General features: G+C 40.0%; 1 protein-coding gene across 1 annotated transcript in view; it reads left to right on the top strand.

Annotated features, from left to right (window-relative positions):
- Positions 1–16,325, top strand: part of LOC116738210 (ankyrin repeat and sterile alpha motif domain-containing protein 1B-like) — a 210,663-nt gene that overhangs the window by 157,077 nt on the left and 37,261 nt on the right. Inside the window, exon 2 of the mRNA XM_032594030.1 lies at positions 13,835–13,915. Within this exon, the coding sequence (XP_032449921.1) occupies positions 13,835–13,915 (81 nt within the window). The remainder of the gene's footprint in view (positions 1–13,834; positions 13,916–16,325) is intronic.

Below are 16,325 nucleotides of genomic sequence, written 5' to 3'. Positions count from 1 at the left end.
TATTTCCCTGATGAGGAACGACGTTGAGCATCTTTTCATGTGCCTGTTGGCCATCCGGATGTCTTCTTTAGAGAAGTGTCTATTCATGTTTTCTGCCCATTTCTTCACTGGGTTATTTGTTTTTCGGGTGTGGAGTTTGGTGAGCTCTTTCTAGATTCTGGATACTAGCCCTTTGTTCGTTATGTCATTTGCAAATATCTTTTCCCATTTTGTTGGTTGCCTTTTAGTTTCGTTGGTTGTTTCCTTTGCAGTGCAGAAGCTTTTTATCTTCGAAAGATATGGGATTAGAGTCATTGTGATATCTGTAGTTTTCATGCTTGTAGTAGTGTCTCTGGTACTTTGTGGTCCTTGCAACATTTCACTCACAGAGTCCCCCTTAGGATCTCTTGTAGGGGTGGCTTAGTGGTGATGAATTCCTTCAGTTTTTGTTTGTTTGGGAAAACCTTTATCTCTTTTTCTATTCTGAATGACAGGCTTGCTGGATAAAGGATTCTCGGCTGCATATTTTTTTTTGTTCATCATATTGAAGATTTCTTGCCATTCCTTTCTGGCCTGCCAAGTTTTAGTAGACAGGTCTGCTACTACCTTATGTGACTACCTTTGTATGTTAGGGCCTGTTTATCCCTAGCTGTTTTCAGAATTCTTTCTTTATCCTTGTATTTTGCTATTTTCACTATGATATGTCATGCAGAAGATCGATTCAAATTATGTCTGAAGGGAGTTCTCTGTACCTCTTGGATTTCAATGCCTGTTTCCTTTCACGGACCAGGGAAGTTCTCAGCTATGATTTGTTCAAGTACACCTTCAGCCCCTTTCGCTCTTCTTCTGGAATTCCTATGATACGGATATTGTTCTGTTTGATTGCATCATTTAGTTCTTTAATTCTCCCCTCATACTCCTGGATATTTTTATCTCTCTTTTTCTCAGCTTCCTCTTTTTCCATAATTTTATCTTCTAATTCACATATTCTCTCCTCTGCCTCTTCAATCCGTGCTATGGCTGCCTCCATTTTATTTTGCACCTCATTTGTAGCATCTTTTAATTCCTCATGACTATTTTTTAGTCCCTTGATCTCTGTAGCAGTAGATTCTCTGTTGTCCTCTATGCTTTTTTCAATCCCAGTGATTAATTTTATGACTATTATTCTAAATTCTTGTTCCGTTATATTGCTTAAATCGTTTATGATCAATTCGTTAGCTGTCGCCACTTCCTGGAGTTTCTTTTGAGGAAAATTCTTCCGTTTCGTCATTTTGATTAGTCCCTGCAGTAGCTCCAAACTGCAGGGCACTTCCCCTGTGGCTGTCTGGAGTAACTTGTGTTGATGGGCGGGGCCACAGTCAGACCCGATGTCGGCCCCCAGTCCAGTGCTGGGGCCAAAGTCAGACTGGTGTGTACCTTATCTTCCCCTCTCCCAGGGGCAGGACTCACTGTCCAGTGGTGTGGCCTGTGTCTGGGCTGCTTATACACTGCCAGGCTTGTGGTGCTGCTTCGATGGGATCTGGCCAAGGGTGTATTAACCAGGGTGGATCTGCAAGGTGCACAGGGGTGGGAGGGTCAGGCTTAGCTCACTTTGCCATCAGTGGTCCCCTGCAGAAGGAGCCCTGCAGCACCAGGAGGGAGGCAGGCCCCGCGGAGGGATGGATCCACAGGAGCACAGCGTTGGGTGTTTGCGAGGTGCAAGCAAGTTGGGTGACAGGAACTGGTTCCCTTTGGAATTCGGCTGGGGATGGGAGAGAGAAATGGCGCTTGCCAGCGCCTTTGTTCCCCCACCAAGTCCTGTCCTTCTGTGGCTCAACAACTCTCCCTCCTGTCATCTTCTCGCCCTCCCTGCTCTCCGAGAGCAGAGCTATTGACTTTTAAAATTCCAGATGTTAAGTCCCACTGGCTGTCAGAACTCACACAGTTCAGCCCCTCCACTTTTGCAAGCCAGACTTCAGGGGCTCTACCTTGCCTGTGGGCTGCCCCTCCACCACCCCGGCTCCCTCCCACCAGTCCGTGTAGCACACACCGCCTCTCCGCCCTTCCTACCCTCTTCCGTGGGCCTCTTGTCTACTCTTGGCTCTGGAGAGTCTGTTCTGCTAGTCTTCTGGCAGTTTTCTGGGTTATTTAGGCCTATGTGGGTGGAGTCTAACTGATCGGCAGGACAAGGTGAGCCCAGCATCCTCCTACGCCTCCATCTTCCCAGGTCTCCCACCTTTATTTATTTTTTAAGAGAGATAGAGAGAATTGGGGAGGGGTAGAAAGAGGGAGACAGAGGATTCAAAGCAGCCTCTGTGCAGTGAACGCAGAGCCCTATGCAGGGCTTGAACTCACGAACTGTGAGATCATGACCTGAGCTGAAATCAAGAGTTACCCGCTTAACCACCTGAGCCACCCAGGCCCCCCCAACCCCCCCATTGTGATTTTTAATTGTATTTCCTGGATGATGAGTGATGTTGAGTATCTTTTCATGTCTCTTTTGGCTATCTGTATGCCTTCATTGGAGATATGTCTGTTCATGTCCTTTTTCCTTTTTTTGGTTTTTCTTTAGAGAGACAGCATGAGCAGTGGAGAAGGGCAGAGAAAGAAAGAGAATCCCAAGCAGGCCCTACACTCAGGATGGAACCTGAAATGGGGCTTGATCTTACTACCCTTGGAACACGACCTGAGCTGAAAATGAGTGGATGCTCAGTTGACTGAGCCACTCATGAGCTCATTTTAATTGGATTATTTTTAATCGCATTATTTGTGTTTTCTTGGTGTTGACTTGTATCAGTTCTTTAAATATTTCAGCTAGTAAGTCTATATTATTTGCAAATATCTTCTCCCACTCAGTATATTGTCTTTTAGTTTTGTTGATTTTTTTCTGTGCAGAAGCTTTTTATTTTGATGTAGTCCCAATAGTTTATTTTGCTTTTGTTTCCCTTGCTTCAGGAGACCTATTTAGAAAAATATTGCTATGGCCAATGTCAGAGAAATTACTTGCTGCCCTCTGTTCTAGGATTTTTATGGTTGCAGGTTTCACATTTAGGTCCTTAATCTATTTTGAGCTTATTTTTGCATGTAAGAAAGTGGTCCAGTTTTATTCTTTTGCATATAGGTGTCTTGTTTTCCCAGCAACATGTGTTGAAGAGACTTTTTCCCATGGCATATTTATGCCTTCTTTATAGAACTTTAATCAGCCATGTTATTGTGTGTTTATTTCTGGGTTTTGTATTCTGTTCCGTTGATCTATATGTGGTTTTGTGCCAGTACCATACTGTTTTAATTGCTATAGATTTGTAATAAAAGTTTAAGTCTGGAATTGTGCTTCCTCCAATTTTCTTCTTCTTTTTCAAGATTGCTTTGGCTACTCAGGGTCTTTTGTGGTTCCATACAAATTTTAGTATTATTTGTTTTAGTTCTGTGAAAAATGCTGTTGGGATTTTGGTGGGGATTGCATTAAATGTGTAGATGCTTTCAGTAGTATAGACAATTTTAACAATATTTGTTCTTCCAATCCATGAACATGGAATATCTTGCCATCTCTTTCTGTTATCTTCAGTTTCTTTAATCAGTGTTTTTTTTGTTTATTTTTTTATTTTTTTCAATATATGAAATTTATTGTCAAATTGGTTTCCATACAACACCCAGTGCTCATCCCAAAAGGTGCCCTCCTCAATACCCATCACCCACCCTCCCCTCCCCCCACCCCCCATCAACCATCACTTTGTTCTCAGTTTTTAAGAGTCTCTTATGCTTTGGCTCTCTTCCACTCTAACCTGTTTTTTTTTTTCCTTCCCCTCCCCAATGGGTTTCTGTTAAGTTTCTCAGAATCCACATAAGAGTGATAACATATGGTATCTGTCTTTCTCTGTATGGCTTATTTCACTTAGCATAACATTCTCCAGTTCCATCCACGTTGCTACAAAGGGTCATATTTCATTTTTTCTCATTGCCACGTAGTATTCCATTGTGTATATAAACCACAATTTCTTTATCCATTCATCAGTTGATGGACATTTATGCTCTTTCCACAATTTGGCTATTGTTGAGAGTGCTGCTATAAACATTGGGGTACAAGTACCCCTATGCATCAGTACTCCTGTATCCCTTGGGTAAATTCCTAGCAGTGCTATTGCTGGGTCATAGGGTAGGTCTATTTTTAATTTTCTGAGGAACATCCAGACTGTTTTCCAGAGTGGCTGCACCAGTTTGCATTCCCACCAACAGTGCAAGAGGGTTCGCGTTTCTCCACCTCCTCTCCAGCATCTATAGTCTCCTGATTTGTTCATTTTGGCCACTCTGACTGGCGTGAGGTGATATCTGAGTGCGGTTTTGATTTGTATTTCCCTGATGAGGAGCGACATTGAGCATCTTTTCATGTGCCTGTTGGCCATCCGGATGTCTTCTTTAGAGAAGTGTCTATTCATGTTTTCTGCCCATTTCTTCACTGGGTTATTTGTTTTTCGGGTGTGGAGTTTGGTGAGCTCTTTACAGATTCTGGATACTAGCCCTTTGTCCGTTATGTCATTTGCAAATATCTTTTCCCATTCCGTTGGTTGCCTTTTAGTTCTGTTGGTTGTTTCCTTTGCTGTGCAGAAGCTTTTTATCTTCATAAGGTCCCAGTAGTTCATTTTTGCTTTTAATTCCCTTGCCTTTGGGGATGTGTTAGGTAAGAGATTGCTACGGCTGAGGTCAGAGAGGTCTTTTCCTGCTTTCTCCTCTAGGGTTTTGATGGTTTCCTGTCTCACATTCAGGTCCTTTAACCATTTTGAGTTTATTTTTGTGAATGGTGTGAGAAAGTGGTCTAGTTTCAATCTTCTGCATGTTGCTGTCCAGTTCTCCCAGCACCATTTGTTAAAGAGACTGTCTTTTTTCCATTGGATGTTCTTTCCTGCTTTGTCAAAGATTAGTTGGCCATACGTTTGTGGGTCTAGTTCTGGGGTTTCTATTCTATTCCATTGGTCTATGTGTCTGTTTTTGTGCCAATACCATGCTGTTTTGATGATTACAGCTTTGTAGTAGAGGCTAAAGTCTGGGATTGTGATGCCTCCTGCTTTGGTCTTCTTCTTCAAAATTACTTTGGCTATTCGGGGCCTTTTGTGGTTCCATATGAATTTTAGGATTGCTTGTTCTAGCTTCGAGAAGAATGCTGGTGCAATTTTGATTGGGATTGCATTGAATGTGTAGATAGCTTTGGGTAGTATTGACATTTTGACAATATTTATTCTTCCAATCCATGAGCATGGAATGTTTTTCCATTTCTTTATATTTCTTCAATTTCCTTCATAAGCTTTCTGTAGTTTTCAGCATACAGATCTTTTACATCTTTGGTTAGATTTATTCCTAGGTATTTTATGCTTCTTGGTGCAATTGTGAATGGGATCAGTTTCTTTATTTGTCTTTCTGTTGCTTCATTGTTAGTGTATAAGAATGCAACTGATTTCTGTACATTGATTTTGTATCCTGCAACTTTGCTGAATTCATGTATCGGTTCTAGCAGACTTTTGGTGGAGTCTATCGGATTTTCCATGTATAATATCATGTCATCTGCAAAAAGCGAAAGCTTGACTTCATCTTTGCCAATTTTGATGCCTTTGATTTCCTTTTGTTGTCTGATTGCTGATGCTAGAACTTCCAACACTATGTTAAACAACAGCGGTGAGAGTAGACATCCCTGTCGTGTTCCTGATCTCAGGGAAAAAGCTCTCAGTTTTTCCCCATTGAGGATGATGTTAGCTGTGGGCTTTTCATAAATGGCTTTTATGATCTTTAAGTATGTTCCTTCTATCCCGACCTTCTGAGGGGTTTTTATTAAGAAAAGGTGTTGGATTTTGTCAAATGGCTTTTCTGCATCGATTGACAGGATCATATGGTTCTTATATTTTCTTTTATTAATGTGATGTATCACGTTGATTGATTTGCGAATGTTGCACCAGCCCTGCATCCCAGGAATGAATCCCACTTGATCATGGTGAATAATTCTTTATATGCTGTTGAATTTGATTTGCTAGTATCTTATTGAGAATTTCTGCATCCATATTCATCAGGGATATTGGCCTGTAGTTCTCTCTTTTTACTGGGTCTCTGTCTGGTTTAGGAATCAAAGTAATACTGGCTTCATAGAATGAGTCTGGAAGTTTTCCTTCCCTTTCTATTTTTTGGAATAGCTTGAGAAGGATAGGTATTATCTCTGCTTTAAACATCTGGTAGAACTCCCCTGGGAAGCCATCTGGTCCTGGACTCTTATTTGTTGGGAGATTTTTGATGACTGATTCAATTTCTTCGCTGGTTATGGGTCTGTTCAAGCTTTCTATTTCCTCCTGATTGAGTTTTGGAAGAGTGTGGGTGTTCAGGAATGTGTCCATTTCTTCCAGGTTGTCCAATTTGTTGGCATATAATTTTTCATAGTATTCCCTGATAATTGCTTGTATCTCTGAGGGATTGGTTGTAATAATTCCATTTTTGTTCATGATTTTATCTATTTGGGTCATCTCCCTTTTCTTTTTGAGAAGCCTGGCTAGAGGTTTGTCAATTTTGTTTATTTTTTCAAAAAACCAACTCTTGGTTTCGTTGATCTGCTCTACAGTTTTTTTAGGTTCTATATTGTTTATTTCTGCTCTGATCTTTATTATTTCTCTTCTGCTGGGTTTTGGCTGTCTTTGCTGTTCCGCTTCTATTTCCTTTAGGTGTGCTGTTAGATTTTGTATTTGGGATTTCTCTTGTTTCTTGAGATAGGCCTGGATTGCAATGTATTTTCCTCTCAGGACTGCCTTTGCTGCATCCCAAAGCGTTTGGATTGTTGTATTTTCATTTTCGTTTGTTTCCATATATTTTTTAATTTCTTCTCTAATTGCCTGGTTGACCCACTCATTCGTTAGTAGGGTGTTCTTTAACCTCCATGCTTTTGGAGGTTTTCCAGACTTTTTCCTGTGATGGATTTCAAGCTTTATAGCATTGTGGTCTGAAAGTATGCATGGTATGATTTCAATTCTTGTATACTTATGAAGGGCTGTTTTGTGACCCAGTATGTGATCTATCTTGGAGAATGTTCCATGTGCACTCGAGAAGAAAGTATATGCTGTTGCTTTGGGATGCAGAGTTCTAAATATATCTGTGAAGTCCATCTGATCCAATGTAGCATTCAGGGCCCTTGTTTCTTTATTGACCGTGTGTCTAGATGATCTATCCATTTCTGTAAGTGGGGTGTTAAAGTCCCCTGCAATTACCACATTCTTATCAATAAGGTTGCTTATGTTTATGAGTAATTGTTTTATATATATGGGGGCTCCCATATTCGGCGCAGAGACATTTATAATTGTTAGCTCTTCCTGATGGATAGACCCTGTAAGTATTATATAATGCCCTTCTTCATCTCTTGTTACAGCCTTTAATTTAAAGTCTAGTTTGTCTGATATAAGTATAGCTACTCCAGCTTTCTTTTGACTTCCAGTGGCATGATAAATAGTTCTCCATCCCCTCGCTCTCAATCTGAAGGTGTCCTCAGGTCTAAAATGAGTCTCTTGTAGATAGCAAATAGATGGGTCTTGTTTTTCAATTCATTCTGATACCCTATCTTTTGGTTGGCGCATTTAGTCCATTTACATTCAGTGTTATTATAGAAAGATATGGGTTTAGAGTCATTGTGATGTCCATAGGTTTCATGCTTATAGCGATATCTCTGGTACTTTGTCTCACAGGATCCCCCTTCGGGTCTCTTGTAGGGCTGGTTTAGTGGTGACGAATTCCTTCAGTTTTTGTTTGTTTGGGAAGACCTTTATCTCTCCTTCTATTCTAAATGACAGACTTGCTGGAGAAAGGATTCTCGGCTGCATATTTTTTCTTTTCATCACATTGAAGATATCCTGCCATTCCTTTCTAGCCTGCCAAGTTTCAGAAGAGAGATCAGTCACAAGTCTTATAGGTCGCCCTGAATATGTTAGGGCACGTTTATCTCTAGCTACTTTCAGAATTTTCTCTTTATCCTTGTATTTTGTGTGTCACTATGATATATCATGCAGAAGATCGATTCAAGTTACGTCTGAAGGGAGTTCTCTGTGCCTCTTGGATTTCAATGCCTTTTTCCTTCCCCAGATCAGGGAAGTTCTCAGCTATTATTTCTTCAAGTACACCTTCAGCACCTTTCCCTCTCTCTTCCTCCTCTGGAATACCAATTATGCATAGATTATTTCTCTTTAGTGCATCACTTAGTTCTCTAATTTTCCCCTCATACTCCTGGATTTTTTTACCTCTCTTTTTCTCAGCTTCCTCTTTTTCCATAATTTTATCTTCTAGTTCGCCTATTTTCTCCTCTGCCTCTTCAATTCGAGCCGTGGTCGTTTCCATTTTATTTTGCAGCTAGTTTATAGAATGTTTTAGCTCCTCCTGACTATTCCTTAGTCCCTTGATCTCTGTAGCAAGAGATTCTCTGCTGTCCTTTATACTGTTTTCAAGCCCAGCGATTAATTTTATGACTATTATTCTAAATTCACCTCTGTTGTATTGTTTAAATCCTTTTTGATCAGTTCATTAGCTGTTTTTATTTCCTGGAGATTCTTTTGAGGGGAATTCTTCCGTTTGGTCATTTTGGATAGTCCCTGGAGTGGTGTGGACCTGCAGGGCACTTCCCCTGTGCTATCTTGAGTAACTGGAGTTGGTGGGTGGGGCCACAGTCAGACCTGATGCCTGCCCCCAGCCCACCGCTGGGGCCACAGTCAGACTGGTGTTTGCCTTCTCTTCCCCTCTCCTAGGGGCGGGATTCACTGTGGGGTGGCGTGGCCGGTCTGGGCTACTTGCACACTGCCAGGCTTGTGGTGCTGGGGATCTGGCATATTAGCTGGGGTGGATAAGCAAGGTGCATGGGGGCGGGAGGGGCAGGCTTAGCCCGCTTCTCCTTAGGTGATCCACTTTAGGAGGGGCCCTGTGGCAGCGGGAGGGAGTCAGACCTGCTGCCGGAGGTGCGGATCCGCAGAAGCACAGCGTTGGGTGTTTGCACGGTGCCAGCAAGTTCCCTGGCAGGAACTGGTTCCCTTTGGGATTTTGGCTGGGGGATGGGCGAGGGAGATGGCGCTGGCGAGCGCCTTTGTTCTCCACCAAACTGCGCTCTGTCGTCCCGGGGCTCAGCAACTCTCCCTTCCGTTGTCCTCCAGCCTTCCCACTCTCCGAGCAGAGCTGTTAACATATAACCTTCCAGATGTCAAGTCCCGCTTGCTGTCGGAACACACTCCGTCTGGCCCCTCCGCTTTTGCCAGCCAGACTCTGGGGCTCTGCTTGGCCGGCGGGCCGCCCCTCCGCCCCGGCTCCCTCCTGCCAGTCCGTGTAGCGTGCACCGCTTCGCCGCCCTTCCTACCCTCTTCCGTGGGCCTCTCGTCTGCGCTTGGCTCCGGAGACTCCGTTCTGCTAGTCTTCTGGTGGTTTTCTGGATTATTTAGGCAGGTGTAGGTGGAATCTAAGTGACCAGCAGTACATGGTGAGCCCAGTGTCCTCCTACGCTGCCATCTTCCCTCTGATCCTTCTTTAATCAGTGTTGTATTGTTTTCAGAGTAGAGGTCATTCTCTCTTTGGTTAATTTTATTTTTAGGTATTATATTATTTTTGGTGCAGTCATTAATAGCTATTGTAAATAGGTCTTTCTGCTGCTTCATATTTAGTGTATAGAATTGAAGCAGATTTCTGTATATTATTTTGTATCCTTTGACTTCATGGAATTCATTTCAATTCTAGGTTTTGGTGGAGTATTTCAGGTCTTGTATATATAGTATCATGTCATCTGCAAATAGTGAAAGTTTTAGTTCTTCTTTATTAACTCAGATGCCTTTTACTTCTTTGTGTTGTCTGATTGCTGTGGGTAAGACTTCCAGTAGTATGTTGAATAAAAGCGAGAGTGGATATCCTTGTCTTCTTCCTGACTGTAGGGGAAAAGTTCTCAGTTTTTCACCATTGAGTATGATGTTCCTTGTGGGTTTTTCATACATTGAGGTATTTTTCCTCTATACCTACTTTGTTGAGGGTTTTTATCACAAAGGATTCTGTACTTTGTCCGATGCTTTTTCTGATCCTTTTGAAATGATCATATGGTTTTTTATCCTTTATTTTTTAAAAAATATTTATTTATTTTTGAGAGAGAGAGAGAGAGAGAGAGAGAGAGCGAGCATGAGCGAGAGGTGGGGAGTGGGGCAGAGAGAAAGGGAGACACAGAAGCTGAGGGAGGCTCCATAGTCTATCAGCACAGAGCCCAATGTGGGGCTCAAACTCACGAACTTTGAGATTATGACCTGAGCTAAGGTCAGATGCTTACCCACTTAGCCACCCAGGTGACCCCCTTCATATTTGTTATTAACTGTATTATGTATTTGGTTTCTCCCATGTTGGGTGCAAAAATACTTAAATGATTTTTATATCTTTTTGTTGAATTGTTCCCTTTATGATTATATAGAACCCTTCTTTGTTTATTTTTACAGTTTTTATTTTAAATTCTGTTTTGTCTGATAGAAGTATTGCTACCCCAGCATTGTTTTGCATGATAAATATTTCTCCATCCCCTCACTTTCAGTATGCAGGTGTCTTTAGGCTTGAAGTGAGTCTCTTGTAGGGCACTATATAGATTCATCTTTTTTTTTTAATCTACTCTGTCACCATATGTCTTTGCAGCATGTAGTCCATTTACATTCAAAGTAATTATCAATAGGTATTTGTTGCCATTCTGTTACTTGTTTTATAGTTGTTTTGGTAGTTTTCTCTGAGCCTTTCTTTCTCTCTTTGATGGTTTACTGGCTTTCTTTAGTGATACTCCTTTCTCTTTATTGTTTATATATGTATTACTGGTTTTTGATTTTTGGTTACTGTTAGTTTTGTATATAACATCTGCATATAGTAGTCTGTATGAAGTTGATGGCTGATTAAGTTTGAACCCATTCTTTACTCCCCTCTCCAGCATATTTCACGTATATGGTATTATATTTTACAACAATTTATTTTGTGAATCCTTTGGCTGAATTTTACAAATATACTTATTTATACTGCTTTTGTGTTTTTTACTTTTCACACTCTCACTTATGGTCTTTCATTTATACTCAAAGAATCCCCTTTAATATTTATTGTAGGGCTGATTTAGTGGTAATCAATTCCTTTTTTTTTTCTTTTTTCTTTGTCTGAGAAACTCTGTATCTCTCCTTCTATTCTGAATGATAGTCTCCCTGGATAGAGTGTTCTTGGCTGCAGATTTTTCCCTTTCAGCACTTTGATATATCATATTAATCCCTTTTTGTCTTCACAGTTTCTACTAAAAAATCTGTTGGTAGCCTTATGGAGTTTCCCTTGTATGTAACTGTCTTCTTTTCTCTTGCTGCTTTTAAAATTCTGTGTTTATATCACTACTTTTTGCCCATTTAATTACTATGTGTCTTGGTATAGACCTCCAGGGGTTGGTTTTTTTTTGGTAACTCTCTTCCTCCTTTTCCATATTAGGGAAGTTTTCAGCTATTATTTCTTTAAATAAATTTTCTGCCCCCCCTTTTTTCTCTTCTCCTTCTGGTATCCCTCTAATGAGAATATTATTATGATTGTGGAGTGTCTGAATTCCCCGTCTACTCTCATTTTGCAGCTTTTTTCTCTCACCTGCTAAGCTTGATTACTCTCCATTATTTTTTCTTCCAGGTTGCTAATTCATTCCTCTACTTCTTCTAGCCTATTTATTCTAATAGAATAATTTTTTTTTATTTTCAAGAAAGTGAGAACATGTGAGCAGGGGAGAGGGCCAGAAGGAGAGAGAGAGAGAGCGAGAGAGCGAGAGAGAGAGAGAATCTTGAGAAGCCTCCATGATTAGCATGAAGCCCAATGTGAGGATTGATCCCACAACCCTGGGATCATGACTTGAGCCTAAATTAAGAGTCAGACCCTTAATGGTCTGAGCCACCCAGGTGCCCATCAAGTATATTTTTCACTTCAGTTATTATTTTCTTCATCTCTGATTTGTTCTTTTTTAACTCTGTGTTAAGAGTCTGGTCTCACTGATGTCCTTCACTCTTTTCTCAAGTCCAGTGAATATCTTTATGATCATTACTTTAAATTTTCTTTCAGGATATTACATATACCTCTATTGCTTATGTCTCTTGCTGTGATTTTGTCTTCTTGTTTCATTTGGGACATAATCCTCTGTCTTCTCATTTTGCCTGTTTTTGTCAATTTCCTTGTGTTAGAATTGTCAACTAGTCTCTTGCTCTTGAGAGTAGTGAGCAGGGTGTGTACTTATAATGAGGTGGCAATTGTCCTCCTCCACAGGGGACATGTAGCTGCTGCAGAGACTCAGGCTGGCAAGGGAACTCCACAGTGTGTGCAGGTGAGGGTTGCAGTTTTAACAAGGTGCCAGGGTCCTCCACAGTAGGTTGGGGGAGGCAGTGTTGGCAAGATTTGCAATGTCTGGGAGAGGGGATCTGCAGCACCTAAGGCAAGTGTGGCTTTAAAAGGGGGCAGGGTGCAGTGTAAGCACTAAGTAGTGAATGCATGCACCCTGCTGTTTCTGCCACTGCACAAGGCTATGTGATTATGCTGGGGAGTGGGGGGGGGATGGCACCTGCCAGCTCTTTTGTTCCTGGAGAAGTCGCTCAGGAACTCTGAAATTAATAACTGACTCTCCCTCCTGTGCACCCCAGATGTTTTTCAAACTGCTGCTTCTAAGTGGTGTCTTTGAGAACTATTTGTTGTGTGTTTCTTTAAGGGCAGGGACTCATTTTCCTTTCACCCTTTGTGCTTGCTCTCCCAGAGCCCAGCCACTGATTTCTAAGTTCCAGGCTTTAAGTCCTGCTTGTTACAGGAACTCATGAAATTCAATTCCACTGATTTTCAAAGCTAAATGCTGTGGGGATTTGTCTTTCCTAGGCTTTCCATTGTGATAGTCTCTTTGTCACCTCTCTACATGCCTGTGTTGCAGCTCCCTCCCTCTGGTGACCAGACCCAAGGGGTTTAGCTCCCTACTGTATGTATGCCCTTCCTACCCTATTCGATGTGACCTTTCCTTGATATTTAGGTGTGGGGTTTGTTCTGCCAGTCTTTGGATCATTTTCTACATTATTTGTGCTGATGTGAGTGTTATCTAGTTATATCTGTGGGAGGAGGTGAATTAGGGTCCTCTTCTGCCACCTTCCCTGGGGCTCTCTAGACCTTAGTTTTGAGGGCTTTAATATTGTCATGAATGCCAGATAAAGTAATTTTTTGGTCTACTTTAGGAAAAGTGGCTTTCAATTCCTTATGTTTTCAAAAGCTAAAAATAGTTTCTATAGTAATAATGTCAGGATAAAATGGGCTATTTTATGTAGTTACGTTATCTCTAAAATATGTTGTTTTGTAAAATGATAATTTTAGAACTGTTAGAATCTTCTGGTTTACAGCAGTCCAAATCTTCAACTATATTTTCATAGTATGAAATACTTATTTTCTTGGTAGCGTTTAAATAGCAAGAAGAGTTTATATATTCTTCCCATAATACAGAAATATCTTTTAACTTATATAAATCTCTGCCATCTTAGAAGGGTTGTGTTAAAAGGGAGGAGGCAGGTGTTATGAATCTTTATTCTTTGGTATAAACTACAGTGGCTGAGTGTTAATTGCTTCCAATATTTAAGTAATGAAATAAAGTAATAGGGAATTTTTGTATTCAGATTTTATTACATGGCAGTAGGCCTACATTCACTAATAATTTCTCTACATCAAATAAATTATTGTTCCAAGGAGAATACATGAAAGATGGCGTTCATTTTCTACATGACTAAAATTTTCATATGCAACATGCTGCTGGCTGTGGGACTATCAGGCTTCTTTGTTTTTCAAAGCACGATTCTGCTTAACTGTTAACTCTGCACTTGTGCTTTATTTGCAGCATCTGGCGAGGCCCCAATGTAAACTGCACAGACAGTTCGGGTTACACTGCTTTACACCATGCAGCCTTAAATGGACATAAGTAAGTGCTCCTTATTTGGACTAGAATCCTTGTGTATGTAGTTACATGTGATGAACTTTATTATGTTGATGAGACCTGTCTCATGTTGCCAGGAGTCCCTTGGGCTTAGGTGAATTTGAAGAGGCACCAGGGGGCAACACTGACAAGTTAAACTTGGTAGGAATGTTGCTGTGGATGATTATGTGCAGAGTGTAAACTGAGAGAATTGTTGTAAAATAGTCAAATACCACACGAAGAGAATGAAAGAAGTGATAGGACATGTTAGTTATGCATAACTGACGGGAAGGAATGGGATAAAACCTGTTATTAATGCCTCCCTACCTTTTTGGGTGTCTTTATCAAACATGGGGAGTATTCACCAAGAGTAAAATCTTGATAGATTCTTACTATGAATATGAGTCACAGGCATTTATATGAACCACTTCAAAATCTTTCACATTTACTTAAAATGCTTTTTCTTTGTTACTCAAGATAGTCTTTCTGGTTTTTAATTTCTTTCTGTGGAATTATGTTTCAGTAATGTGATAGCCTACAATATGGACAATGAAATAATGTGTAACCATAACCATCACTTCATTTCTAGTATTTGACCTACTTTACCTTTTGGTTTTGTGCCAGAGTCACAGTGTGAGGAGTCCTTTGAATGATTCAGATGTCCTGTCTTCCCCCATCATAGAACAAAAGGGATTCTTTTTATGTCAGTCTTTCTTATCTGTTTTTCCTTTGCTCTAATGGCCCAAGTTAGTCTTCCCAGATATGGATCATTTCATTTCACTTTAGTTTTTTAGATGTGATAATATTGCCTTAAACATGCTAGATACAAAAAAAAAAATTAAAAATGCTGGTTACCTTTTGCTTTCCCACCTAACCTTTCTTTTATTCTATGAATTGAGACACAGGATCAAGTCACACTTGATCACATTTTATGGACTTAAAGTTTTTACACAAGAAACTTATCATTTTGCCATTTATCATTGTGATATTTTTATCTTCAAACTTATTGCAGAAACCTAGCATTATCATTCTGTTTAGATATGGAGATGTATCTATATGCATATGTAATTATATACGTAATCATAATGTTTTGTCACTTGGATTCTTAGTATTAGAATTCCCAAAATACATTTCTGTTTATCCACTCCCTAGTCTGTATTGAATCATCTTATACCATGTAACTTAGCACCTTTTATTTGCTGGATATTTTTCAAACTTTATTGTTGTCCTGATGAATTCATGTGTTCAGATTGCTATCATTTGAATATTTTAAAGGAATTACTATTTTTTCTTCTTTGTACCTGGGTCATCAGGAATAAAAGCAAATGAAATCAGCCCAAGAAATACAATGCTGATGTCTTCTTTGGTCATCTTAATTGTCATTCCTAATTCAGAGGAAATTCCAGTTGGGAAAATAACTGGAAAGACTATCAAATCTAATGGACAGAGGATCTTAGGCCTGAGCATTGGAGCTATACTGCTTTTCTTGTTCTATCATAGCTTGTCATTATAAGTACTTCTCAAAATAATATTTCAAAATGGATTAGCATTCATATTCCTCCATGATTTTCCATGTTTAGGAAATGTTATTGTTCATACATGATGACCTATGAAGTTCTAACTTCTAACCATTGAGATATGGTTCCCTATGCCCACTGTATAATTGTTTGTTTCTATTAGCAATTTACAAAGTAAAGATAATTTAAGTGAATTGAATATCAATCATTAAGATTGTGACCATAAAGAGTTGAGTGATTTGACTAGATATCTTTTAAGATCTCTTTGATTGCAGATATTCTCTGAGAATTATATATCTCTGCTTTTATATGAAGATCCCATCTTTTTAACATTTTCTAGAAAGATTTTCTCAGTGTCATTGTACAGGCATTGGAAAAAAGCAGGAAAATTTCTGATTCCATCTTCCCATCTCTGCTGGGTACGTGACCTTTCCCCATTTAATTAACCCATCTAGTGCTGAATTCAGTGTACTGAGTACATAGGCTGGATGTTTCTCATTGTTCCTTTCAATGGTTACATTTTATGATACACTGCTTTGGTATTTGTGGCTCAGTTATGTACTGTGATGCTAAAATTCTGAAATTTACATTTCCATCTAGAGTGTAAGATTTACGGACTTTAAATTACCCATGGATTTTTGTAATTAGAGATGATTTATTCAACCCAACCCCCCTCCCCTCATGGAGAAACAAGACCATTCTGGATAAATGACATAGTGGTCATTTAGATATTAAGGTGGGGCTGTGTCTTGAGTTTAAGTGTTTTAGTTCTAAGTGCATGCCTTTGCCAATACTGTACATTATCTTCTCTTTGTGACTCTGCACATCAGTTTCCTAAACTCTTGCTTGCTTTCCTCTGTTCTGTTGTCTATTTCTGGACTGCCTCCCATCAACTAGTG

This window comes from Lynx canadensis, chromosome B4 (assembly GCF_007474595.2).
Source record: "Lynx canadensis isolate LIC74 chromosome B4, mLynCan4.pri.v2, whole genome shotgun sequence".
NCBI classification, from domain to species: Eukaryota; Metazoa; Chordata; class Mammalia; order Carnivora; family Felidae; genus Lynx; species Lynx canadensis.
The sequence above is the reverse complement of the archived record's forward strand: the minus strand, read 5'-3'. Positions and strand labels throughout refer to the sequence as shown.